The 27,644-nt window shown below is 40.2% G+C and overlaps 1 protein-coding gene across 5 annotated transcripts; it reads left to right on the forward strand.

The window, feature by feature from the left end:
- The first annotated feature begins 266 nt into the window (after positions 1–266).
- Positions 267–25,646, forward strand: zbtb44 (zinc finger and BTB domain containing 44). Of its 5 annotated transcripts, none has more exons than XM_047391486.1 (6): positions 267–353; positions 4,285–5,383; positions 7,521–7,605; positions 11,502–11,653; positions 14,746–15,046; positions 20,105–25,646. In XM_047391486.1, the coding sequence occupies exons 2-6, from the start codon at positions 4,321–4,323 to the stop codon at positions 20,508–20,510; spliced, it is 2,007 nt and encodes a 668-aa protein (XP_047247442.1). In that variant the 5' UTR covers positions 267–353; positions 4,285–4,320; the 3' UTR covers positions 20,511–25,646. The 5 variants fall into 5 exon arrangements, with proteins under 5 accessions (XP_047247442.1, XP_047247443.1, XP_047247441.1 ...); XM_047391487.1 differs by having other exon boundaries at positions 288–576; positions 14,746–14,829; positions 20,105–20,268; XM_047391485.1 differs by having other exon boundaries at positions 290–576.
- Positions 25,647–27,644: the final 1,998 nt, after the last annotated feature.

Genomic DNA, 27,644 nt, shown 5'->3' on the forward strand with positions numbered 1-27,644 from the left:
CTTACATGTATTTACGTTTATTTTGCGGTATTTTGGTTTTCTTTACGACATTTACCGCCGTTTCTGAATTACAGGTTAGGAAAATACTGAAAAAAACAAATGGTAACTGTGTCGAAAGGAAGACGGTGTTACAAAACGTTCAACTCATCTTCCGATCTGGGCCCATGCAGAGACCTTTCTGACTAGGAATGAAGTGGAATTTGAGGTTTCCGAGGTGACGCATGTGTCACCAAATGTGACACTTCCTGTTTCTTCCAGTACGACACATTGAGGGATGCGCGTTGCATTGTGGGGGTAAAAATACAGCACAGAGAGGACAGTGGGGACCACAAAGGAATGGAAACAGCACCTCGGTAAATTTTAGGACCTTTTTGTTGTGATGTGAATCTGTTGGAGCGGTAGTTAAACTGTGAGCTGAGGCGGCTGGCAGGCGAACAACTGCCTCATAGGAGTGGGGAATGTGAGCGGGTGAAGCGGCGCAGCAGCAGGGCGCACCGCTGTCTCCGACTGCTTTTTCTCAGCTGAGCCATCAGCATCCAGAGGCCCCGGCTGTTTTCCCAGGCCTGTACCCCGAAGGTAAATTCGCTTTTTTACAGTAATTTCCCGATAAGGAGAACCCATGTGAAACGCTTTCTGGCTTCTTAGTTGCGTTTGCTTTGCGAGGATGACCTGAGCTAACCAACCGTTATATTTGGTCAGATAGTGTTAGCATAGTAGCTAACGGCTGTTAGCTGTAGCATCAAAACAAACGGTTGGACACCGTCAAAGCGGAAACAGGTGGCTTCGAAATAGGGTAATGTCATTGTTTGTAACTAAGGATGAAATAACTTAGCGTTGTGCATTTGTTTGTCGTAATTCTTCTTACATTAGGACTTAATAAACACCAGAAATCGAATAAGTAGAACTAATCACGGAAGCCAGCTGTTTTATTTTGGTAGGGGGATTCAGAAAAGCTGTTGAGTTCTAGTTTGACCTGACACTTCAGTTTCAGTTCGTGAGTCAATGGTTGCTACCCTTTATTATTAGACCAAGTATGTGTTGAGCATCTAATCCCCCCTTCCTGCCCTGCACACCTGCAGCTGCCGCCAGCTTTCCTTAACGTGTCTTTAACGTGTTCCTGGGGCTCCTAATAAAAACTGCAATGGGTTCAAGCCCAGGGCCCCACCTACTTTTTTCAGCAAAAAACATTTTAAGATTAAAATCACCCGTTGTTGAGATGTTCTCGTCATTTCTAATGTAAGACATCAAAACAAAGACTAGCTGAAATGGCCAAGAATGTTCACGTTTAATTTAAGCTTAAGATCTAGGGTTAACTTCTCAAATTGACTATTGGCCAAGAGAGTTCAAATGCATGAACTCTCTATAACCACCGGCACACCAGATAGGCCAAAAATATTTAAACTCAGGTAATTATAGCTCTTAAAAGCAAATCACTTCACAAAAGCCGAAGATCATAAATCGGTCACAGTTCACTGATACTGACACCAGCTAGCTGTGCTTTCTCTTCTAAAAGCTATAACCTCCACTTGGAAGAGTGTTGTTGTAATTGCTACCATTAGCCTTACAAATGGTGCATTCACTTGTTTAAAAAGTTTGGATATTTGACTTATAGCAATCAGCTGGTCAGCTATCATGGCTGATCAAGTTAAACCTCAGATGATACAAGTTGCTAAAGATCAAGGACACTGAAGGCTGAAAGTCTCTGTTGATTATTTGTAGTTTATTTTAACCAGTATGTTTTTGTGCCATCTGAGATTCTTTGGTTTTCACTCCGATCTGTATTTTGTCATTTTCTTTTATTATAAAACATTTATGACCAAGTAGGCAGAAATAGACTTGCTGAAGCAGTAGTTACTTTCTCCTGTGTCTTTAGGAATTTGGTCGTGGTGATATTTCAGGTTGCGTGTTGTTTACAGATCTGCTCTGATGCAAGTTTGAACTGATTGTTTACTAGGCTACAGCTGATTGTATGTTCACTTTTAACTCCGAGACTGGCGCCACACTGGCCGTCCTCTGGGGCTGGCCTGTTTTTGTTCGCTTGGTCATGTTTGTGTCAATAAAATACTTTTTTTTTTAAAATAAGTCCAACAAACAAAATCAACATAATGCATCCAATTGTTACTTAAGCATGCCCAGGGCAACGGGGGCCAGCAGACAGGACAGCTTTCTTTGAACAGAACCGGGCTTACGTGGGGCAGACATCTGCCTTCACTGGGTCGGCTTGAGCAGGAAAGACTGCAACATAAACAAACATGGAAGGACATAGTTAGCAATACCTGCTAAGAAAAGAGAAGATAACACACAAGTAAAAGAAAATCAAAGTTTGCCTGGAAGAGTTTAGATATTGCATAGTTTTCAGAAAGAAACCACCCCAGCCTGTGAAAGAGCCTTTTCTTGACAAAAGCTGTTTTCTGTTAGTTCTGTTTGCTGGTTTATACAAGACTCTGTCTTGCTGTACCGCTGCAGCCCTGTTCTGTAATTGACTTTGCCTCTACAGGACCAACACAGAGTATTTTCCTCTGCTCTGTGTGTGTGGTGGCTGGCGCTCTCTCCCTGCGAGAGCCCCCTCGCTTGAGCTTTTGCCTGATGGAAAATCTCATGCCTCAGAGAGTCCACATGTCTCACAGCCAGCTGCTGAGCGTCCTGTAGCACACCGGCCTCCACATGGGTCTGGCTCGCTTCGCTGAGCATCTGCTTTGATTGTTCTTACATAACTTAGCATTTTGTTCTCCAAGCTCCCCAGCCTTTTTTCAGGCTGGGGAGCCTGCCTCCTAATGCTGCTTCCCCTCAGAGAACACCTTTGTATTTCCCTCTGTGCACACCTTTTTCACAAACAAATACAGATGCACCAACTACAGTTGTAAAGTTGTAATTCTTATTTTGGTTGATTCATATATCTCTGTCAAACTATTTTATCTGTCTATAGATAGATAGATGGATAGAATTAGTTTGAGTTCACTAGATATTTGTTGTAAAATAAAAAATATCCTAAAAATTCAAACAGAATCAGTATGCAAAGTTGCTGCTCATTGCATCACTATAAATCGACAAATACAGTGAAATCAGTACATGTAAGTACACTAACAGGAACTACAGGTGATTACTGCTATTTTTTTCTTCCTTGCACACCTTCAAATGTGGAAATATGCCATATCACAAAATATACATTTTTTTTTTTCCAAGATCCCCTCAAAATAAATAAGCTGTGTCCAACTTAATATTGGAGAGACTAAAGCTCTGATTCACTGCTGTGTCAGATAATTTTATTTTGCTTTCATTTATTGTTACTACATAAGCAGCTGTAATCTATCATTAATAGTTTATTAAAAAAAACCAGAGGAAATGTTTCACCATGTGTTTAAGAGAGAGCAGTCAGTGTTACACAGCTGTGCAATTAAACAGGATTTTACAAATCATATACATCATGATTACGGATGTGATGCTAAAAATGGGAAGCGCAAATCTGCTTAACTTAGCATTAACTTCCACACTGAAGACTGTTGTTATGGGATGTGTCAGAGCTTGGATAAGTGACATCCACGTTCTGGGAATCAAAAATCACAGTTCACTGCAGTAATTGAGCTCAGTGCAGCAGCTTAGACAGCTCTGTTTGGATTTGATGCAGACATTGTAGAACTAAACGGGTTCGAGCCGACAGACATTTTATTTCCAGTCAGGTTTGAGTCGCTGATCTAGTTGAAGTAGATGTTGGTTTGCTGTAATTCACTACAAAGATTCGGCATGGTGTGTACGTCTCCCTGGGACTGCCACAGCACTGTTGCCATGGTTATTTGGACACGTGGTGGGTGCCTTCCGGCTATTTATACTAGTTTGCATATGTATTTATGGGCGGGGACCGGGCGGTCAAAGTGCCGTGTGCAGCTGTGCCCAATTTACTGCAAATTGGGATGTATGAAGGCTATGTGTGCGGTGACATGTCTGCGCACGGTTTTGTATATCTGAATTTTTTGGTGCACCACAAGTCTCAGAATTTCTTCCTACCGCCAACTTTTATTATGAAAGCTGTGCACACTTTTGTACACGAGACCCCTGGTGTTTTCACGGTGCATGTCTCAAAAAAGGGATTGTTCCCTCTGGTGAACTAGTCAAATAGTAAATGTCTGATCTCGGTCACCACAAATAGTTTGTACGTCCCCAAATAAAAAAGATTAAATTCATTTAATTTCAGGACATTTTTTCAGTGAACGATGCATCTCAGACTGTTGAGGTGCAAGCCTTCCATTTTGCAATCTAAAGTCATCTGTTTTTGCCATTTTGTTGCAGGATAGACTTTCTGTACACAGTAAGGTGGACTCCAAAATGGGGGTGAAAACCTTCACCCACAGCTCAACCTCCCACAGCCAGGAGATGCTCGACAAGCTAAATGCTTTGCGCAATGAGGGTCACTTGTGTGACGTGACTATCCGGGTCCAAGACAAGCTCTTCCTGGCACACAAAGTGGTCTTGGCCTGCTGCAGTGAATTCTTCCGCTCCAAGCTCGTGGGCCGACCAGAGGAGGAGGAAAAGTTTGTTTTGGACCTTCATCATGTGACAGTTAGTGGGTTTGCCCCACTTTTGGAATATGCCTACACCTCTACCCTTTCCATCAGCACAGAGAATATCATCGATGTCCTGGCAGCTGCAAGTTACATGCAGATGTTTGCTGTGGCTAGCACGTGTTCAGAGTTTATGAAGTCAAGTATTCTATGGAGCTCAACCAACAACAACAGCAACAACCTAGCAGCAGATAAACCACATGAAGCAGCACCTGAGAGTGCCTCGTCAAACTGTGCCCTGACACCGTTGGACGGCAGTGTGTCCCCTGTATCATCTGACTGCAGCGTGATGGAGAGAAACGTTCCTATCTGCCGTGAATCACGACGGAAACGGAAAAGCTTTGTCACAATGGCGTCACCAGAGAGTCCTCTCAAATGCACTACACAGATGGTTACCACCTCCCCTCAGATCACCAACCCGTCCCCATCATTCTCAGATGGCCCAGCCCAGCCTGTGGAGTCTTCCCTGGCCTTTCCTTGGACTTTCCCTTTTGGAATTGACCGCAGGTTTCACTCAGACAAATCCAAGCTGCCAGAGAGCCCCCGCTGTTTGGAGCAGGGCGCCCCAGGGACCTCAGAAGGCGTGGTCGCTCGGCGGCTCAGTGACTTCCTGACATGTGAGAGCTCCAAGGTAGCATCCTCACCGGTGGCAACAGAGGAGGAAGATGTGAGGGTAAAGGTAGAGCGTCTCAGTGATGAGGAGGTTCAGGAGGCATCATCCCAGCCAGTCAGCGCCTCTCAGAGCTCAATGAGTGACCAGCAGACGGTACCAGGGAGTGAACAGGTCCAGGAAGAACTGCTTATCAGTCCACAGTCCTCTTCTATAGGTGTGACTATAGTACTTAGAAACTCCTTTAAATGTTGAATACTGTTATTGTTCCACTAATCTATTTACAGTGCCCTTTAGAAGTTTATATGCAGGCATCATCTGCATGACTGCCATAATCACTGGGAGCTTTTAAAGATGGATTTAAACTAACTTTTTTGGGTGGCCAGATCATATAACAAACGGCTTCAATAAATTTCAAAAGAAGACCGGGGTGCAATTTAAATTTATTGTAGCTATTTCTCTACACCTTAAAGGGTCAGAATCCTACATATAGATGCAAATATATACATGCACCCCCACTAATATTTGAACAAAGTAGCAGCAATATCACACATTTTTTGTAGCCATCAACAAGCTTCTGACATAATTCTGGCTGGATATTTTTTTTATTAGAAGCTGTAGAGTTCATTTAAAATGGTTGGCTTCCTGCCACAGGCCTGATAGTCAACACATTTTCAATAAGGTTAAAGGTCATTCCAGAGGCTAGCCTACTTTGTCTGTTTTAAACCCCGTTTTGGGTCCATTATACTACATCATCCAGGAAAACCCAACTGTGTTGAAGTTTCACTCATCAGATCTAAACTGTCACCCTCAGATGAAGGTAAATCATTAACTGGAAGATGCTGGAACTCCAATGACACTGTCCACTTCAGCATGGACTGAGAAGGGTGACAACTAAGAGAGAAGTGTAAGCTCCATAATGGCATGTTAAGATGTATGTTTGGAGGAGTCAAGGTGATTCTTTCAAACCTAAAATACTTTACCATAGGCCTGAAACTATTAATCTGATTAATCTTGATTAATAGATTCTTGAAATAATCATCAACTAATTTAGCAATTCAATAATCGTTAACTGGAGTATACAGACTCTAAAACGGGCCATTTGCTGAAAGAGCAACCCACTCAGAGCAGTAATTAAGACAAACCTGTACAAATAATAATAATAATATACATTTTGCATTTAAAATGAAAAACCTTCTTTGTCTGTAAATATGCTCTATCCAGAACTCCTGGCATAGTTTTAGCTTCACCTGGTTGAAATTCTGTAAAAAGAAATCTATTAAGCACCTTTTTGTTTTCCTATTAATTGAAAAAAATAGTCAACAGATTAACCGATTAGCAAAATAATCGTTAGTTGCAGCCCTACTGTACCATCTGTCAGGCATGGTGGTGGCATCATCATGCTTAGGGTCTGTTTTACCACCAGTCTTTACTGGCTCCTTGTCCAGGTTGCATGCAATAATGAGGGCAGAGAATTTCCCTCCAAATTCTTCTACCTACAGAAAGTACTAGACGGTTAAAACTTGGACAGATGGACGTTCCAACGTGACCAAGATCCATAACATGCATCAGAATTAGTTTTGGAATGTGTAAAGCAGGCTTTTAGCCTTCCCAAAGCTCCGACCTCAACCTTTTTGAAAGCGTATGGGCTATGTTTAAAACCAGGTCTGAGCTTTAGAAAATGTAAAAAACTGCTCTATCATTTCTGAAAAGTGTTTTTACCCAGCTTTATGTCGAGGTTGGTTTAATGGCTACAAGGGTTTTTGTATGAGTTGGAACTCACTTAAGGCCAAAAATGTAATTATTACCTGTGTGGATAAGACAACATCCGCAATAAACTTAGGCACCACATTCCTGCTTTACAATTCATTGGAGCTTTAGGCTTTTTATCAATAAATAGTTCAAATATAATAATCACTTTTGTGTTGCAGTTTCTGACAAAATCTGTCACTGTTGTAATAGATGCTGCATCCTGAGGGAGTTTAAAACAAAGTTTATTTTTAAAACATCTAATCTGACCTGTCTTAGCCTGCTTCCAGAGCTGCCTACCCACCCACAGCTTTATTTGTTCTGGTCTCACTGGGAATTTATTTTGGTAAATTGACCCGGCAGTATTTGAAAGGATTTTCTGTCTTGTCATAAATAATAAATGAAACTGGAAACTTTATTCATATGTTTTCCTAAATGTTAAGGTAGCTGAGTGCATTGTTAATAAGCAGACTCAGTTAAAAAGGAGTTCACAACCAAATGCATAGACCAATCTGACCTATTCCCATCTGATATTATGTGCTTTAAGATTTATTCATGCAATTTAGCCATGATCCATGATTCATTTTGTTTCTTTCTCTTCTCAGGATCAATGGATGAAGGAGTGTCAGAAAGCTTGCCTTCAATGCAAAGCACCTCTAATGCTGGAGGACACGCAGAGGATGATGAGAGGTATCATGACTTGCTTTAAAGCCTTTGTCTGAACTTGCAGTGAACAAGTCATAAAGAACATATAGACAGGAACCTCATTACAGCATATCTGGATCATGCCTCTTTAGGTAATAAATCTAGGCCTGTTGAGATGATGCACTGTAATCTAAATGTTGGTGATTTTTTTTCCCTTTTTATTTTGTCAAAATCTTGAGATGTGTGATTTATTTTATGAGAACTGACTTATAGTCAAGAGGATCATCAACGTCAGACATAATACAACTGACGCATGTTGTCATCGTCACCTACCACTTAGAGTCAAGTATTTTTTAAACAGTGTAAGGCTTGACGTCATTTGGGAAGAATTAGGAGAAGAAACTTGTAACTGTGTGGATTCCTCATCATTAATGGCTTTAGCTGCTACTTTGTTTTTATAGCATAAAAAGATATTTTAGTAAATTTTAGTAGTCAAGTAATAGGGTTGTCACGATACTAAGAAAAATATTCAATGCCAGTTTCGATACTGTGCCAACAGGTTTTCAAGGAGCAGGGTTCTTTGTAGTTAAGAAAAAAAAACATGATTAATTATAATATGACAGTGTTTAACTTCTTTAATTAGGGAAAGACGAATAAGGAAGGAACAGTTTTAGCCGTGTCAATTCCCTGGCTGGCAAAACAGCAGACCAGATATCATTTAGTATAAGTGTTAATATCCTTTATGGAAGGATGTACCTTTGATTCAGTCATGTAATTATTGTATTTAATTATAATAGCTGATTTTTAGAGAAACACTGTATGCATCCATCTGCCTGTCAGTTTGATGCTGATACAAATAAATGTTAATACTGAGGGATAAATAAAGGATTATTCTCTACCAAAATAAATAGTTTTTCAAAACAAACATGGAACTAATGCATAGAAAGCATAATTTCTAAAGTTTTAACAAGGATCTGGTCCATGCAAATGTATTCAGTAGTAGCCATGTATAATTTCCGTTCTTCTGGTCGGTAGCAGGTTGGGTTGCTACAGGTTCTTAATTCTTTCTGCTCAATTTGTCAGTTTCAGTCTGGCTCCAGCACAGCTGTTATTTTAGTAGCCAACTGAGCCGTCAGCTGATCAACATTTTCTTGCATAAAATGATTTGTTGTGGAACACCTGGGAATCGCATCATAGTGTTAGCCTTTGTCATCCGGGAGGTTTACTACACTGTTGCAGATACAGGAGTTTACTGACCTTTTTAAAGCTGCTCTCAATTAACAATGTAGTAGTATTAGTTTGTAGCAACAGTGCATGCATTTGTTTTTGTTTTTTTCCTAGTCTGTCTTACTCACAACAAAGGTACCTCCCAACAACGCTTTTGTTTTTGGCTTGTCGGCTAAAGAGGGTAGCATATGTTTTATTTCTGGCTGTACTCGCCATGCTAGCAGAGATTAAAGCTTCCAGCAGCAGGTAGGGGAGCGGCTGAGTTTCTCTGTTTCTGCAGCGCTGCTGCCAGAGATGTCACACAGTTGGGCCAGATAAGAATGGGTCAAATTAAAAACCGATTTTGACAAAACTGAGTATGTTTGAATAATTCATCTATCTATATTATTGTATGATATTAGACTGCAAAAACAAGGATTTTATATTGTATTATAGTTTATACAAGTCTCATCTGAAAATGAGACCTTGTGTCTCATAGGCCTCACGTGTATATATAAAGGTTAGTAATGAATGAACAACAGAAATACGTCTACAAAGTTATTGTTGACGTTGTGCTGTTATGCTAAGCTAACTCAGTTTAGTGTGGTGGAAGTTTGCACCTGTAAAGTTTTTGGTCTTTCCCCCCAGGGTTTCGTCTTATTATCTCCCATCTCTTAATCACAGTTGACATAAAAATGAGCATGATGTGCAAACAGCAATAACCTCCGCTGTGAGACAAGTGACCTCGTGCAGAAAAAAAATAAAGCAGTTGAACAGGAATTTTGCCTTGAGGATTTGTTTTTAATCAAATCATTTGAGCCATTCAGTTCACTTAAAAAAATGCTTTATTAATCCCAAGAGGAAATTCAATGATGTACCTTATACTACGCAGGTTTCCTCAAAGAGCCGTTGTAGATGCTGATGGCTGTGGGCAGGAAGGATCTCCTGTAGTGGTCTGTCTTACAGTGGATCTCGAAGCCTCTGACTGAAGACATTCTGTTGTTGTAGGACAGTCTGATGAAGAGGATGCTCAGGGTTCTCCATAATGTTCTTCATTTTATGAAAAATCCTTCTTTGTACAACAATCTCCAGAAGTTCTTGAGGAGTCCCCAGAACAGAACCAGCCTTCTTTATCAGCTTGTCGAGCTTTTTTAAGTCCCTGGCTCTGATTCTGCTACCCCAACAAGTGCTTTTTGCCAACCTAGTTGACAGCTCTCATTGGGTTGAGGTAAACTCAGAAAAATTGTAAATTTCAAGGAACTTGCTGAAGATCAGATGAAGAACTGTATACTTGTGCAAGTTAAATGCAGCAGTGTGGACTGTCCACGGATGTTTGAGGTTTCATAGTTGAGCATACCAATTTCCTACATTTGTGTTGTCCTACATTACCCACACTTTCTGCCATGGTGTCATCAGACGGGAGGCAGAATAATTTGCCTCGTAGCTTTATACCAGACTAGGGACGATAAAGGCAAATCCACCTGTCAGTGCGCCGCAGAGAGTGGCAGTAACACTGCGTACTCGGGACTGGTTGCTTGAAGCAGTGTGTCACATATAAAACAGTTTGATGTGGAGACTTTTTCCCGCCGAGCAGTTAATTGTGTGATGCCGTGTACGCGGCCCTAAAAATTGAGCTTTGCGCAGACATCAGTTAGAGTCGAGTACGCCTGACTGTGTTGTGCCCACTAGGAGCATTGTGGGGCCAATTCTAAACAACTGCAGATTCACACATAACTGCAACTTATTTGGATTTGCAAAGACTTTGCAGAGACCTTTAACAAGATCCAAACTGTCACCCTCAGATGACAGGAAATCGGTTAGGATGTCCAGGTGCCACCAAGGTTCAAGCCAACCACCAACCGGAAACTGCTAATAAAAGCAACGTCCCTTTCCACAGTAGCTGGATAGAGCATAGTTTTACATCATCTTGCTGTGAGCAGGAACTGCTGCTTCAAAATGAACCCTTTTAGATTCAGCCTGGAGGAGGAAAGTTTTTTTTATGGTTAAATGAGATGAAGATTGAGCTGTTTGACCCCAATGACGAGATGTATGTTTAGGACGGTTGAGGTGAGGTCTTCACACACTGTACCAACTGGGTTGCATCATGCTGTGGGGTTGTTTTCCTCCTAGTGGTACTGGCGAATTGCATATGGTGGATGTAATAAGAGGGAGGCTATCTCCTTATTTTTCAACTTCACTTCAAAACAGCAGCTAGAAAGTTTTGGCTTGGACACCTTTGGCTTCGCCAGCAGGACAGTGGGAAAAGGCGACTAACATTAAGCTTCTTAAGATCTCAGTCTTATTGAAAACTGATGCTTAAAAATGAATTCTTAAAGTGACAAGAAACCAATCAATTTCACAATGTTTACAAGTTTGCCTAAAGGAATGGTGAAATATTCTGTGAAAATAGGTTTAGATGTCTGCTGAAGGCTACAAAAAGATACAAGGTACATCTTGCTTTGTGACATTTAACCAGGTCTTAGTGGGGGTGTATGGATTTACTTAAGTCTGTAAGCATAACTGGAAGAACATCAACAACAACTTTAAATGTGTGCACCTAATTCTTGTTATTAAAGATCATTAAAGTTGTCCACTTTACAAAGATCAAATAAATCCCTAGAAGCCAAAACTGAATATGACCTTCATGACCATGATGACGTAAACGTGTGTACACAGAATGATATATGTGTCCATCAAATAGTGCTTATCTCTGGTATTCCTTCTATCTGTTTCAGACTGGAAGGTATTCAGTATCCATACCACCTCTATATAAGCCCATCGGCTCGACCCGGCACCAACGGGCCCGACCGGCCTTTTCAATGTCCAACCTGCGGAGTCCGATTCACACGCATTCAAAACCTGAAACAGCACATGCTCATACACTCCGGTAGGTGGAACTGAAAAATAAAACCTACATGTGTTTGTTAGAAGGTATGACTGTATGTCCCATATACAGGTCCTTCTCCAAATATTAGCATATTGTGATAAAGTTCATTATTTTCCATAATGTCATGATGAAAATTTAACATTCATATATTTTAGATTCATTGCACACTAACTGAAATATTTCAGGTCTTTTATTGTCTTAATACGGATGATTTTGGCATACAACTCATGAAAACCCAAAATTCCTATCTCACAAAATTAGCATATTTCATCCGACCAATAAAAGAAAAGTGTTTTTAATACAAAAAACATCAACCTTCAAATAATCATGTACAGTTATGCACTCAATACTTGGTCGGGAATCCTTTTGCAGAAATTACTGCTTCAATGCGGCGTGGCATGGAGGCAATCAGCCTGTGGCACTGCTGAGGTCTTATGGAGGCCCAGGATGCTTCGATAGCGGCCTTTAGCTCATCCAGAGTGTTGGGTCTTGAGTCTCTCAACGTTCTCTTCACAATATCCCACAGATTCTCTATGGGGTTCAGGTCAGGAGAGTTGGCAGGCCAATTGAGCACAGTGATACCATGGTCAGTAAACCATTTACCAGTGGTTTTGGCACTGTGAGCAGGTGCCAGGTCGTGCTGAAAAATTAAATCTTCATCTCCATAAAGCTTTTCAGCAGATGGAAGCATGAAGTGCTCCAAAATCTCCTGATAGCTAGCTGCATTGACCCTGCCCTTGATAAAACACAGTGGACCAACACCAGCAGCTGACACGGCACCCCAGACCATCACTGACTGTGGGTACTTGACACTGGACTTCTGGCATTTTGGCATTTCCTTCTCCCCAGTCTTCCTCCAGACTCTGGCACCTTGATTTCCGAATGACATGCAGAATTTGCTTTCATCCGAAAAAAGTACTTTGGACCACTGAGCAACAGTCCAGTGCTGCTTCTCTGTAGCCCAGGTCAGGCACTTCTGCCGCTGTTTCTGGTTCAAAAGTGGCTTGACCTGGGGAATGCGGCACCTGTAGCCCATTTCCTGCACACGCCTGTGCACGGTGGCTCTGGATGTTTCTACTCCAGACTGAGTCCACTGCTTCCGCAGGTCCTCCAAGGTCTGGAATCGGCCCTTCTCCACAATCTTCCTCAGGGTCCGGTCACCTCTTCTCGTTGTGCAGCGTTTTCTGCCACACTTTTTCCTTCCCACAGACTTCCCACTGAGGTACCTTGATACAGCACTCTGGGAACAGCCTATTCGTTCAGAAATGTCTTTCTGTGTCTTACCCTCTTGCTTGAGGGTGTCAATAGTGGCCTTCTGGACAGCAGTCAGGTCGGCAGTCTTACCCATGATTGGGGTTTTGAGTGATGAACCAGGCTGGGAGTTTTAAAGGCCTCAGGAATCTTTTGCAGGTGTTTAGAGTTAACTCGTTGATTCAGATGATTAGGTTCATAGCTCGTTTAGAGACCCTTTTAATGATATGCTAATTTTGTGAGATAGGAATTTTGGGTTTTCATGAGCTGTATGCCAAAATCATCCGTATTAAGACAATAAAAGACCTGAAATATTTCAGTTAGTGTGCAATGAATCTAAAATATATGAATGTTAAATTTTCATCATGACATTATGGAAAATAATGAACTTTATCACAATATGCTAATATTTGGAGAAGGACCTGTAACTTCAGCTGGTACTACTGCTGCAGCGGCAACATTAGGTCACGGCCAAAGATTTGCTGAGATTTTGATGTGTTGGAACCAGTAGTGGATAGAGAACACTAAACATACCATTATTCTTTTCCACATATTGTATTATAAACCGGAAGCCTTCAGAACCATCAAATGACTTTCATTTCTTAAGATAAAAAGGCTATTCAAATCAACTTGGCACTGTGTGAAAAGTACCACCCTCCCCTCCCTCACTTGTTAAATCATTAATTATCTGAGATTAACTTCACTTTTGGAAACCTGAGTTTCAGTCGGAAGCCGCACCCAGTCCTGATCACTGCCTGACCTTTAGAGTCAAGAAATCGCGTAGATACATCATGTCTGACCACATCAAGATCAGAACAGATGAGAAATAAAAACCTGTCGGTCTGGAAGGGTAACAAAGCCATTTCTAAGGCTTTGGGACTCCAGTGAACCAGACAAAGACCCATAATCCACAACTGGAGATAGCATGGAACTGTGCTGATCCTTCCCAGGAGGAATGGAGCTACCAAAATCAATTCAAGAGCACATCAACAACTCATCCTGGAGGTCAAAAAAACCCCAGAACAACATCTGTAAAGCTCTGCATGCCTGACTTACCTCAGCTAAGGTCAGTGTTCATGATTTAACGAGAAAGAACTGGGCAAAAATGGCATACATGGAGAAGTGAAAACCAGTGCTGACCAAAAAGGAGAAGAGTGGGCTTAAATCTCTCCACAGCAATGTAAAAGACTCATTACCAGTTATTACAAACTCCATGGCAGTTATTGCCGCCAAGGTCGGCACAATCAGTAATTAGGCTTAGAGGACAGTTAACCTTTCACATATGTATGGGTAGCTTTAGCTTCCTTTATAATATAATATTTATTTTTTATTTACCTGGGTTTTTTGTATCTGATATTAAATGTTTGAGTTGGATAAATAAGCCTAAACAGGAAATCCTTACGGGGGCAAATACCTTTTCATAGCACTGTAAAACTTTTGAAGCTTCAGTGCACTGAAAGATGTGTCTTAATAAAATATTTAACAGTTTCATTTAGAAAATATAGCATGTGTTCATTGAGATGTTTTGTCTGATAATGAAAAAAAGTTCACATAAAATCTAAAGATTTTTATTAAGTTCGGGGCATGTTTCCGCTTTGTATGTTTTTAGCCGATGTTTACAGCATCTGCCTGCTTTCATAAAAATGTGAAAAAGAAAGGCCCGTAAGTTCCAAAAGGAAAAGAAAAGAAAATTAACTTTTAACTGAAGAACTTTTCTGAAGGAGTTGGGTTAAGACATTTAAACTTAGTTGTGTTGTATTTCTTTTCAGGACGGGCAGATTTAAAATAAATCTTTGTTTGACTTTGGTTTGGTTCCATCACGTTTTGTCCTGTTCCTCCAGGCATTAAACCTTTCCAGTGTGACCGCTGTGGGAAAAAGTTCACACGGGCCTACTCCCTAAAGATGCATCGGCTGAAGCACGAAGGTAAACGCTGTTTCCGGTGCCAGATTTGTAGCGCCACATTCACGTCCTTCGGTGAATATAAGCACCACATGAGGGTCTCCCGACACATAATCCGCAAGCCGCGGATTTATGAGTGCAAAACATGCGGCGCCATGTTCACCAACTCTGGCAATTTAATTGTACACCTGAGGAGTCTGAACCATGAGGCATCCGAGCTAGCAAACTACTTCCAGAGCAGGTGAGGAGTCTGGGGGCGCTGGCCCCCCTCATTTACTCAGATCTCACCTGCTTCAGAAAATAACTCCAGTTTACATTCTGATGTCTGAAGTTCTTTGGACCGTTGTCCTCACGTTGGTTGTGTTTCTGAGATATTGACAGGTGATTTGCAGTATTTGCTTTAACTGTGGAGGTTTCATGACTCTTGTTCAATATTAGTTTTACGTCCAGGAAAAAAGACCTTTTGATTTCATATTGGAGAAACAATACAATTTACGTCATAAATAGCTGTGGTGGCTAAAATTATTTACGACAGTTAATAATTTAGTATTTATCTTTCTTCTTGCAAAGTGACTTAATTATTATACTGAGAATTGTTTTCCAAGTGTAACATAAATGATACATTATTGCCAATCTCATACTGTAACTGGTACGGACAAGCTCTCCTAATGCTCTCATGGATCACTCTCAGATCAAGGTTTTTGAATTTCACACAGTTTTACACAGTTGCTAATAAAGAACTTGGTAACCAAACAAAGAAATGTTTCGGGTCAACCTTAGAAGCAGTACATTTATATAGATTAAGAAATCAGCTAATTAAAGTAAAAAGCTATAAAATCTAAAAGTTGGGGCCGTTAAAAATGAGGGATTCACAGAGAGAAAAGGTAAGCGCTAGCGACCACAAAACTATGTATTTAATATGGGATTGTATGTGGTAGATCAACACAATGTGGTGCACAATTATGTAGTGGAGAAAAACCAACACACGATTTTCACATTTTTGCAAATAAATATCTGGCAAGTGTTGCATAAATATCTTCTGAGTCCACTTTGCTTAGGTTTGATACTCCCAAATAAAATCCAGTGCAACCAGTTTCCTTCTGACATCGCCTGTTTAGTAAACGGGCCATCTAATCTCAATATAAATCCAGCTGTTCTGTGAAGGACTGAAAAGTTTTCAGAGAAAATTAGTGAACAAACGGCTTCCTGGAGACCAAGGAACACAGCAGACAGGTCAGAGAGAAAGATGTAGAAAATGTCAAAGCAGAGTTAGGTTCTCAAACAATATTCCAAGCTTTGAATGTCTGTCAGATCTCTGATCAATCCATCATCATAGAAAGAGCATGACACAGCTGCAAACCTACTAAATTAGGGCCGCCCACTTCCACTTACAGGCTGGACAAGGTCAGCCTTGATCAGAGAAGCTTAAAAGACACCCATGGTAACTCTGGAAGAGCTGCAGAGATCCACAGCACAGGTGGGCTGTTAGACGATTTGAAAAACTTAAGACTGGGGTGGAGGTTCATCTTCCAGAAGGAGAACGGCCTTAAATATACAGCCAGAGCTACCTTTGCAGTTGACGTGACAAAGTTGGGGGTTGCAAAATACCAATCGCCTAGAACTAGTTGAATGCAGTATGTGATAGGAAATACTATGTCAGGTTCCATTCATTGTTTGGCGAGTTTGTCTGTAACTGCCCCTGATGGACACTGTGTGTATGTTTTTAGTGGCTGAAATGCTGAAGCTCACAGAAAATGCTGGGGAACAGTAAACATGATTGATATCTTCATGGCAATATTCAGCAATAATATTGCAGTTTCATGATATCGTGTAGCCCTAGTTTAGCATAAGGATGACCTAGTCAAAGTACAGACCTAAAATCGTATGAAGAAGTTGTGGTAAGAGTTGAAAATATTTGTTTACTGACACTTCCGTTTAATCTGACTAAACTTGAGCGATTTATGTAAAAAAGAATAAGCAGATGAACGCATTCCCCAAAAGACTTTCAGCTGTAAATGCAGGAAAAAGTGGTTCTACAAAGAATTGACTCATGACGGCTGTATACACAAGCACACCACGCTTTTCAGATTTTAATTTATAAACATGTTAGAAAACCACGTCTTACCTTCCTCTCACAGTTATATTCCGTTTTGTGTTTGTCTATGACAAAAAATCCCCAAAAAACTGTTGTGGTCAAACTATCAGGTGACTGTCAAAAACACAAACTGATGAACGTCAATAAAAAGTAGGTCATATAAACAACAGCTCTTGTTACTGGCTTCTATTAAAAATCACTGATTCATTACAATAATAAAACACAGAAGAGGGAAGTACAAGTGCAGCTCAGGTTTTATAAAATAGATTTTGTTGGAGAGGTTTTCCATTGACTTGAAGATACTGGTCTCAGGTTCTGCCACAACTCGCCGTACTCCTCCTACCCTAGAAAGTCCAGAACAAAACCATTACAATAAGAAATTTACATTTTCAAACAGCAGGTTTAACTTAGACAAACTAAATGTGTTAACCGAGATTTACAGGATCTGGTTTTATCATCTTTTGGAATTAGCCAGGCCTCCAGCTTTCCCCGTTTTGTTAGTATTTACTAATTGCTTGAACCAGCCGGATGACTGTATGTTCTATATAAACTAAATTTATATCTATTCACCAGCACAAGTGGGTTGTAAATCCTGTATTTAAGTCTCAAGCAAATGAACTGATATATTTTCCCCAAAATATAAGCTTTTCATTTTTATGTCGTCACTGAGAGGGTTTTGGGGAATAAAATTATTTCAGACTGTTCGGAACTAATTTAAACTCTGAACTCTGTGCAACACAATTTTCCTCCTTTTGTCCTATTAGTTTGTTTCCACAGGAATAGTTTATCCATTCCATAACCTACAGCTTAACTCCCAAATCCTCATCAAAGTCAGAACACGTCTTTATGGAGTCAACCCCCCCACACACACACTCTTCTTTTCCACTTCTTAATCGACTCATATGGACCATTGACTGCTCAAATGTTTTATAGTAGGTCTGTGTCTGAGATCATAAGTGTGGAAAATTCTCTGGCTGCTCAATCAGACTCTTAACTCCCATTCTCAGTGTTCACATAAAAAATGATGTGTTTATCGCCCTGGAGATGCTGATAGTCAGACCAGTCTCAGGTGTGTTCTAAGCCAGAACGGACAGTTGTACAACATGTGAACAGGTGTACATGTAAAGCTTCAGGGTTGAATTCTAATAAGTGTGTGTAGGTATGTGCAAATACATTCAGGAGTTTCTGTTTTAAAACTAGGGATTGAAGCTGCTTGATCTAGACAAGCGATGCGAGTCAGAGTGTAAATTTATATGCATCAGATTATGATGCGATGCTTATTGCTGCGTTTTACAGCTGACTGCATATTCATGGAATCTAATGAAATCCAAGTAAATAAGAGTTTATAAATGTTAGATGGATGCATTTTGATTAAAAAGTCCCAAAACTGTGGAACCAACGAATGGATGTAGCGTCTTGAACCAGACATTATGTGCAAACTGGAGTACAGTAATGCCCCTTTTCCACTAGTCCCTACTAAGAGCGGTTCGATGTGGGTCGACTTGCGCTGCCAGCTTTTCCATTAGTATAGGTTATGTGGACTTGTTTCTATTTTCAATACCTGCTTGCTTGTGGTTTCACCATTCCGAGATGCACTGAAAACGTGATGTCAGAAGACAGTCGGTCACTGATTGCTTAGGGGGAGGTGTCACTAGTCACAGCATAATTCAGTCCCCAATATCTTCAACTGTTAAATTGTTTTACGCTTTTCTTATTGTGCATATGAGCAGTAGCAAGCTAGCATTGGGTAGCGTTAGCTTACCCTCACACGTTCTCCAGTTCGTATCCTTTCATTTGATACTAGTACATGGCTTCCCTCTCCGGTTCTATTAACGATTCCTCCACCATTGAGATGAGTGCTCAATTGTAATAGAAAATGAATCAAAGCATGTTCAACTGACCCGGCCCAACCCAAATAGATTAGCTACTAATGGAAAAGGGGAGTTGGTAAAACGTCACATGGGCTGATGAAGCAGTTCTCATGCCTCCATGTGTGCAGCAGCATTTAAGTCCCGGTTTACCACAGTGTAAACATATTCCACATGTGCCATGGACCACAGTTTTACGTGTTTTCCAATGGGACACCAGCTGCCTTTAAATGGTCTCTGTTGAATTTCATTCCAAACATAAGAACAATGACACAAAGTTTGTTTGTCAAACGACCACAGCTGTTGTCCTCAAACTGAACAAACGCAGGTTTTCAGATTAATTTCTGATGCTTGCATTTTGGTGTCTTCAGCTTCTTGTCACAATGAAAGCAAAAACCAGTAAACGGGTGCTGGTGAAGACCAAGGTGGCTTTGTTTTTTTTGGTTTTTTTTGTTTTGTTTTGGGATTCTTCAGATGGTGGCTTTTTATCCACAGTAATCAGGCAAAGGGAGAGAAGGAGAGGAAGACATGCAGCAAAGGTCCCCAGCTCTGCCACTAATAGCCTCTGCTGTACCAGCATGCCACACGCTGTCTCGTGAGTTTTGGATTTTAAAGAAAGGCAACATTGTCTAATGAATTTTGGCCAAAGAAAAAGGGAACTTAAAAAGTATTCCTTCTGCTTTCTGACAATCTCCAAAACCTCATGTGTTGGTAATTGATGATAGATAATTACTAATTCATTAAAAGTTTAGTCCCATTATCTCTGCACATTATTGGGGGAATATTGTGATGATAGGACCAAAGTAGAGAAGGGCAATATTGAAATTGCTATTAGGGTAAAAAACCATGGTAATAAAGATTAGTAATCCTGTTATAATAGCCATAAACTGTGACTGCTGGTGTTTGTAAACCCAAATATCTGACTTGTGTGGTTGGGGTTAATTGTTGGGATTATTATCATCTGTCAACTGGCTGAACATACTATTTAATATGGAAAGTGTGCATTCATGACACACTTGATATAATTTAAAGTATTTGTGCAGGCCTGGTTCACATCTCTTTAGGTTAATGCCCACAGCTGTCATGTTTCTTGGAGTAAATGTACAGACTGGACCTGACAGTACTAATCAGTAAAACTGTGAAACAGTGTAATCAGTGTGTTCTCTGGAAACAATTGGAGTCTTGCAAATGTTGTCTTCTGATTATGGACTGGATTTCATTTTAAACAAATCGTATTCTCCTTTGTTTTAATGTGGGAATTTTTTTAACTGCATTTGTTGTATCGAGGTTAGAAATGAAAGGATGGCGAAGTCACATGTTTTCTTGATCCTTGCAGTGATTTCCTCGTGCCCGACTACCTGAGCCAGGTGCAGGAGGAGGAGGAGGCGCTGGGAGTTCCATATGAGCTGGAGGAGTCCCAACATCACCCGGTCTACCCGGGCAGCACCTCCAACGTCGCCACCACCACTACTGCCTCGTCCTCTTCCTCAGTCCAGATGCCAGTCATCTCCCAGGTCTCCTCTTCCACACAGAACTGTGAAAGTTCCTCTGGCTTCCTTTCACCCAACCCCCTGGACCCCCTGGAAACCCCAACCTCCAATAAGACAGACGCCGACGAGACGGCAGCCATGACAGAGGAGAACAAGATGAACGACAGCATCAGAGGCAGTTCTCCAGAGGTGTTTGAAGAGGAGCAGCAGCACACTCAGGCTAAGGAGGTGGCTTCCATTACCTTAGAGTGATTCAAGTCTTCTGCCTGCCCCTCATGTCCTATCTTGCACTCAGGTCATATGGGAATATATGTTGATTTCATGCCTGAAAGAACCCACTTGGAGATCTGCATTGCAACCCTTATCATGTGGAACCATGGCAGTGCAATGGTGTTTTCTGAAGATGCTGGTAACCTCATGGCATTGTTCTACATGCAAAACTGCAGCACTTATTTGAGTTTCACACTAGATTTAATTGGCTGGAGAGTCTGGGTTTCTCAGCATTTTAGTTACCTGAAACTGTGAGTTCGCAGTATTTTTATTAGTAGTTTTAGTAGTGAGCTTGTTAGTTTCCCATATGACTTGATTGCAACACCAGTTGTAGTCGTTTAAGTGTCAGCCAGTTGGAGGTCCGTTCATTCCAAGCCTTGCTCTACTTTTAGAAAGTGCCTGAGAGTTCACACTTTAGCAAAGTCACGTAGAAGAAGAAAAGTGACAAATCAAGTCTTTGCAAACTGAGCTAAAAATAGTCCTTGTATTAAATTTGTAATATTAATGCTAGGCAGAGACTGTGTTATTCATCTGGTGCCGTTGCTATTGGCAAATTATAATATGTTAATATTAATCTTTACTGCAGTAGTTTGTACTGTACTTCTATATGAATGCTGTGTATGTTGAGTGTTGTTCTACGATGTATAAGGTGTGTATGTGCATTTCAATGACCAGTATGAACACAGTGCATTTCCTTTTTAAATGTTTAAAACTTGAACTATATTGACAGATTATTCCCTAAAGGTATCTGTGCAGTGTGAACATTTTTTGAGCTGTTCCTCAGTTTTATTTGTCACTGAACGCTGTTGGGAAATCCCACCCTGGTTCTTTTAAAACGCTAATCCAGTGTCAGAAAAGTGCAGACTTAAACAAAAGGATGGACAGTTCGAGGTTGTTTCATAAAAAGGCATGGGCCAGTATGAGATTCTTACGATAAGGACCTTGTGTAAAAATGTTATATTTACTCAGAAAATTTAAACCAAATATCTGTGACATGATCAAGTTGGTTTTCTTGAGATAGAAAGGCAGCCATTATTCCTACGACTGCTGAAATAATAGAACGCGGATTATTACCGTTATATTTTGTCTGTAACATTCATTGTCATAGTTCAATTTTGACACATAGAGAAACATACCTTTATTTGATAAACAGCCACTAATTGTAGTGGTTATGGTGGAGGATGTTATTTAGCTGTTTGTCAGTTTTTCTGCTCTTTACAGATCAACACGAGTCTAACGAGCTGATATTACTTGTTTGACTTTTTAGCCTGCAGTTCTATCCTTTCCAGACTTGCTGCTGGTAACCTAAGAGTTGTAGTTTTTAAAGTCAAAAGTGAGGGAAAAATGCATTAGCCTTCTTTTAGCCAGCTGAATGTCAGTGCACATCTGCTCCGTGATATTCCATACTGTTGCTCACTCTGAATGTTGTCGTCTGTGGAGTCTCATTTAAAGGAACCATAGAAGCAGTATGATGGAAATGTTAGCTAACTTTTTAAAACCTTGGTATAATTACTGGTACCAGTAACTGGCCCATGCCTGTGTACAACAGCAGTTGTTATATTACCAAATTATCTTAAAAATGTGGTCATTTATTATTTCACCCCAGCTGCAGCTCGGCCTGCTTGGTGAATTAGTTTCTTATTGTCAGTTTGTGTTGAAGTTTTGGATATTTTACATGGTTTTCAATTGCTTGATTATCAATAGGTACATTGCTAATGTTTTAACATAGTGCATGCCCATTGGAGTATTGCTTTCACTTTGGTAAAACATGACTGTTTTGAGGTTTTTATTTAGCTTCACACAAACATTACAATGTCTTTAAGCAGTACCATTTTACTGGTGCTGGTCACTCTGCCCTTTGTCATTTTATGCTTCTGCATTTATGGTTTCTTTGTGCTCAAATAGGGGCCACTTTCTATGGTCCCAACCGTGCACCAGTTAGCTACTGTTATCTGCTTATGGTCCAGCTATAAGTAAATGTGGTTTTAAAGCGGTTTTAAATTTTGGTTTGATCAGGGGTCAAAATGTGATATTTTACAAGATTAAAGCGGTCTAAACAGGGATCAGAATGACAGTGGAGATGGGGTGTAATATAAAATCTTCAGACCTTCAAATACATCTATGTTAAATTATAGATCAGATTTGAGGATTTCTCAGATTATATATTTCCAGCATTTCCTTGAAAAAGGTAACTAACCAGAAATAAAGATAGTGATATGCAATGATTAAGTACATTTGTAAAAAATATCTAGTTATGTGTAAGAAATAAAAGTTGGAAGGGATGAAAAGGCAATATTTGGGAACAAAATAAGGGTATGACCTGGCAAAGCTTCATTTTGGACACTTTAAGAACACCAATCAAATGTTGTCTTAAAAGTTCAAGTAGAGAATTTCAATCAGTCAACTTTTTTGCATTATGGAAAAAAAGCAGAGTGATGATGTTCTCTATTCTGGTTGTAATCAGATTATTTTTTTAGGCATTGACTGTGATAATATGTAGCATAAAAGGGCAATTCTAACCTTTGTCATTGCAAATGGATATTTGGCAGGAGTTGCAGTATTTGATTGCACTAACCTGGCACATGTAAGGCTGCTGAAGTGATTGTTTGGGCATTTACTGTAAACAAGAAGTGATCAGACCTGAGGATGTTGGTTGTCCCAAGGCTGTGGAGTAATACTGATGTGACATTGCTTTAGGAATAGAAATGCACCGAGCAGAAGTTTGTCTGAGTTTTGGTTTGCAGTTTTTGTAAAACTTTAGCCCACTGAGACAGATTTTAGTAGATTCCTATTTCTTTTGAAGAGTTGTATATAAGAACAGCATTTAAAATATTGTTTTTCTACAGCTCCTCCTGTAAGCAAGCCTTTTTTAGAGGTGGTGTCTCACTGTTCAACAGGATTTTATAAAAAAAAACAAAAAAAAACATTGGCCAACATTTCCAAATTGAGCATGTTCCAGGACAGCAGGTATAACTTTGCTCTGTTCTGTTAAGCCTTTCTGTTATCTGCTGGAGTTCCTGCTCTCTCTCGCCTGAATCAACGTCAGAGACGACTCCTCTTCAGTCTTTTTTTCCTCGGCAACAGAGGGTGTTGCTTTTACTGCAGCCTGGTAGCACTTAGGTAGGGTGTGTTCACTGACCAGTAAAAGATTGGATTTTTGAGTTTCTGACCCTGTGCGTCCCTATTCATGAAGCAACTAGAACTTGCTAACGTATGAGTGCAAATACTGAGTACATACGTATATGAAGCAGCAGCAACTGATGAACCCAGCTTGGCAGCAGGCTGTTCTTCACATTTCTGCCATTATGTTACATAGCTGTGCTGTTTGGGTCAAATTTCTGTTTTTCTGTGGTGTAATGATATGGATGCTGTCCTGCACATATGTAGTGATGCCTGTGTCTTGAGAAGATAATGATACCCATGGTGATGATCCATGAGTTGAACGCTACTCACAGTGACTCTGTTTCTTGTAATATTTTACTTCCCGCCCCAGTGAACTAGTCCATACAGTCAACATTTGGGTCATACCGTAGGTGCTCACATACAGAGTTGATTGTAGATGTTGACTTCAAAATGCTATTATTTGGACACATCCTGAAACCAGTCACAGCTGTTATATTATAGGCTGGCGGTACCTTGTGCCATCCTCACAGTCACTTTTTAAAAAATGTGCCATTTGCCCTTTTTATCTGGGTACAAATCAAACTTTTTAAAACAGGACCAAATGTTCTCTGTCTCATTGGGGATTTGCCATGGCAATCAGTTACTGCACATGATAGAAAAAAAAGATAATCATTCTAAGTAGTTCATGCTGTTTAGCACAGGGGTCCTCTTGTTGTGGCCCCTAAAACACTGTATGATGTTGTGCATTTAAGAGGCCAGCCTTAGTAAATGGACCTATTTTCTCTAGTTGCACAATGTCACAATGTAAAAAAGAACTTTTGTATTCTCCTCTTGTATGTCATGCTTTTCATCTGTTGTGCTTGGTGTCTGTATTCTAATGTTTTTTGAGTTTTTGTTTTCTACAATGAAATGCTGCTGTTTGTTGAAACGCAAAAGTGCCCAAAATATTTTTGTGAACCGATGGTGTGCAATAAATGGACCGGTGTTGTTTCAAACTTTAATCTTATCTTTGGAACGGTAAGTTAGAAAAATAAATATATCTAAACATGCATATTGTACAAAGGAGTTTAGGATTTTGTTTCAATCAAATGTGACTGAAGGTGTGCCACACAGGTAGGAGCCCCTGTTTTGATCTGTGAAACATGGAGCAAGACTTTCTCACCAAACAACTGGTTCTGTTCAGCTTCTAAGTGTTTGTTTCAAAAGTCTGCATGTTGATATCGTTCTGTGAAGTGACAGAGAGCATGTCTTGAGATGAGATGGTTAGTCTCTAGGCCTTATGACTTTCCATTCAGCGTAGCTCTGATGTGGACAGCATGCCCTCTTCTATTCTGTACATTATCCCTTTTTATGTACAGTATTTTAAAATCTCTTGATTACATATAGGACATGCCTTTTCAGTGTACACTAGATGTTGTATACATGCTCCAGTCCACAGGGTTTATTTAACAATAGGAAGACCCAGTAAAAGCTCCACATAACATATATTTTTAGTGATTTTTGTATTCTAGTTGCTGTTTTAAGACATCTTTGGATATTCTTGTTAAATGTGAATAGGCCACTTAATGTTTGAATGAGGGGGCCTTGATAGTCTTCTTTTTGTGACTGTCCGCAGTGTTTGTATATATATTAATATATAAATGTACAGTATACACACTCATGTTGGATATTCTTTATACAGTAGAATACTTGGTTTTAATCTGCTTTCTTGCAGATTATGTATTTTGTGTATTTGATACCGTATCTCAACAGTAGTTTGGAGAGCCTGTACACAGATGTTTCAGATCATGCTAGACTGTATTAGGTGTTTTAACTGGATCATATTTCATGGTTGGCAGTGAGAAAACCCAGCAAGATCACTCTATACTAAAGAATTTATGGTTGTTTCAGATCTTTGCTATTGTTCTGGCTTTGCAGTCCTGTTGTTCTTACAAAAAGAGCTGTTTTTGTATAAGTATAACATGTAAATAAAACGACCTGAGTCAGAATAAAAAACGAGTTTTCCTGAAGATTTCTTTAGTCCAGCAGAAAACAAACTGTTGCCCTGTTTTGCTGCAATTACAGCTGCAAGTCTTTTTGGGGTGTGTTTGTACCAGCCTTACAGGTCTACAATTCAGCCCAAAAGGCGCTTTACAAAAACACATCCAATTTCCAAACATAAATATAGAGTCAATTAAATCTAAACATAAGCACAGATTCAAGTCAAATACATGCATTCTAATTAGATCTGACCTATTAACAATGCAGTCAAGTTTGGTTTATTATTCTGCTGAAATTGGTAAAAGATTTGTAAGTCAGTGGTTCTCAGTCATGTTCCTTAAGATTCTTGTCCGCTGCCAGCAAGGGCTGCAGCAGCCTGGTAATCACCCATTTCTTTAATCCAGACAACAGGGAAATACCTAAAACTTGCAGGACTTTATTTCTAAAAGTCCAAGAATGGGAACTATTGATCTAAGAAAACCCAACTGATTGCAGTGAGTCATTGACGGCATGAAGCATTTCCCTTTCACTTAACAATTTAATCTGAAAAGACACAAAGAAAAGGGTTGGCAATTAGAAAAGTTTTAATGATGAGAAATTGCATAATTATATCTTTGGTGCTCGGACCTGGGAGGAAGACATGAATGCTGTGAATGACATGCTAAGATGAACATTTGTAAGGCTTAGATTTAAATATGTCTTCCCCCTGATCCGACACTGGTGGTGGATTGGTGGCCAGGAGCGAGGAAGCCAGAGTAGATGTGAAGGAAGATGGTGGAGGTAGGGTGGAGGAGGGATGAGCTCAGCTGACAAGCGAGGCGGAACACAGCCGAAGGTCCTTTAAAAACAAGTCGTCGAAAGCTGATTGGATGGAGAATCAGACGGACGGGATGCTGATTGAAAGGCCGGGAGACGCACAGAAGAGTCATTGGACAATGGAGACGGTGAGGGTGAGTCTTTCATTCTGAATTTTCGTTTGAACTCCATTTATGCATTGCTTCTTATTAGTCTATCACATAAAACCCCAAAAGTCACACACAAGTTTCTGATTGGAAATTGACTAAATGTGAAAATGTTTATGTGGTATGAAGATTTTTTTCTAGGCGCTGTTTAATGTGACTAATTGTTCTTTCATGTTGAAAAATAAAAATAAAATCTGAAATTTCCCCTTTGTAACCAATCACAAGATTACTTTGGTAATCGATTTAAATGGAAATAATGTATATTTTATGTGCCCTAAAAACAGCTGTCAGTAACAAAAGTTTTTCATTGTTTCTTTTAGCCCTTTATATGGTGCTTTTAGATAATTTTATGTCAAAGTTATATTTATATTTTTGCTTCATGCCATTATTTGTTGGTGGCATTTGAGCTAAAAACTAGCTTAAAATGTGGAGTTTCTATTGGCATTAACTTTGAAAGGTTTGGTTACTTTGAGCTAAATGGCCACACATGGAATAATCTGCACTCTAGGCTGGTTTACAAGGGTTGGACAATGAAACTGAAACACCTGGTTTTAGACCCCAATAATTTATTAGTATGGTGTAGGGCCTCCTTTCGCGGCCAATGCAGCGTCAATTCGTCTTGGGAATGACATATACAAGTCCTGCACAGTGGTCAGAGGGATTTTAAGCCATTCTTCTTGCAGGATAGTGGCCAGGTCACTACGTGATACTGGTGGAGGAAAACATTTCCCGACTCGCTCCTCCAAAACACCCCAAAGTGGCTCAATAATATTTAGATCTGGTGACTGTGCAGGCCATGGGAGATGTTCGACTTCACTTTCATGTTCATCAAACCAATCTTTCACCTCACCAGTCTTGCTGTGTGTATTGGCGCATTGTCATCCTAATACACTGCACCGCCTTCAGGATCCAATGTTTGAACCATTGGATGCACATGGTCCTCAAGAATGGTTCGGTAGTCCTTGGCAGTGACGCGCCCATCTAGCACAAGTATTGGGCCAAGGGAATGCCATGATACGGCAGCCCAAACCATCTCTGATCCACCCCCATG

The sequence above is a fragment of the Girardinichthys multiradiatus genome, chromosome 18, assembly GCF_021462225.1.
Source record: "Girardinichthys multiradiatus isolate DD_20200921_A chromosome 18, DD_fGirMul_XY1, whole genome shotgun sequence".
In the NCBI taxonomy this organism is placed as follows: domain Eukaryota; kingdom Metazoa; phylum Chordata; class Actinopteri; order Cyprinodontiformes; family Goodeidae; genus Girardinichthys; species Girardinichthys multiradiatus.

What these genes read in the sequence shown, in the direction of transcription:
- zbtb44 (XM_047391486.1), top strand. Translation starts at nt 4,321, where the DNA reads ATGGGGGTGAAAACCTTCACCCACAGCTCAACCTCCCACAGCCAGGAG. An exon ending in TCCACAGTCCTCTTCTATAG is followed by an intron (nt 5,384 to 7,520) that starts GTGTGACTATAG and finishes TTCTCTTCTCAG; the next exon opens with GATCAATGGATGAAGGAGTG. An exon ending in GCAAACTACTTCCAGAGCAG is followed by an intron (nt 15,047 to 20,104) that starts GTGAGGAGTCTG and finishes TGATCCTTGCAG; the next exon opens with TGATTTCCTCGTGCCCGACT.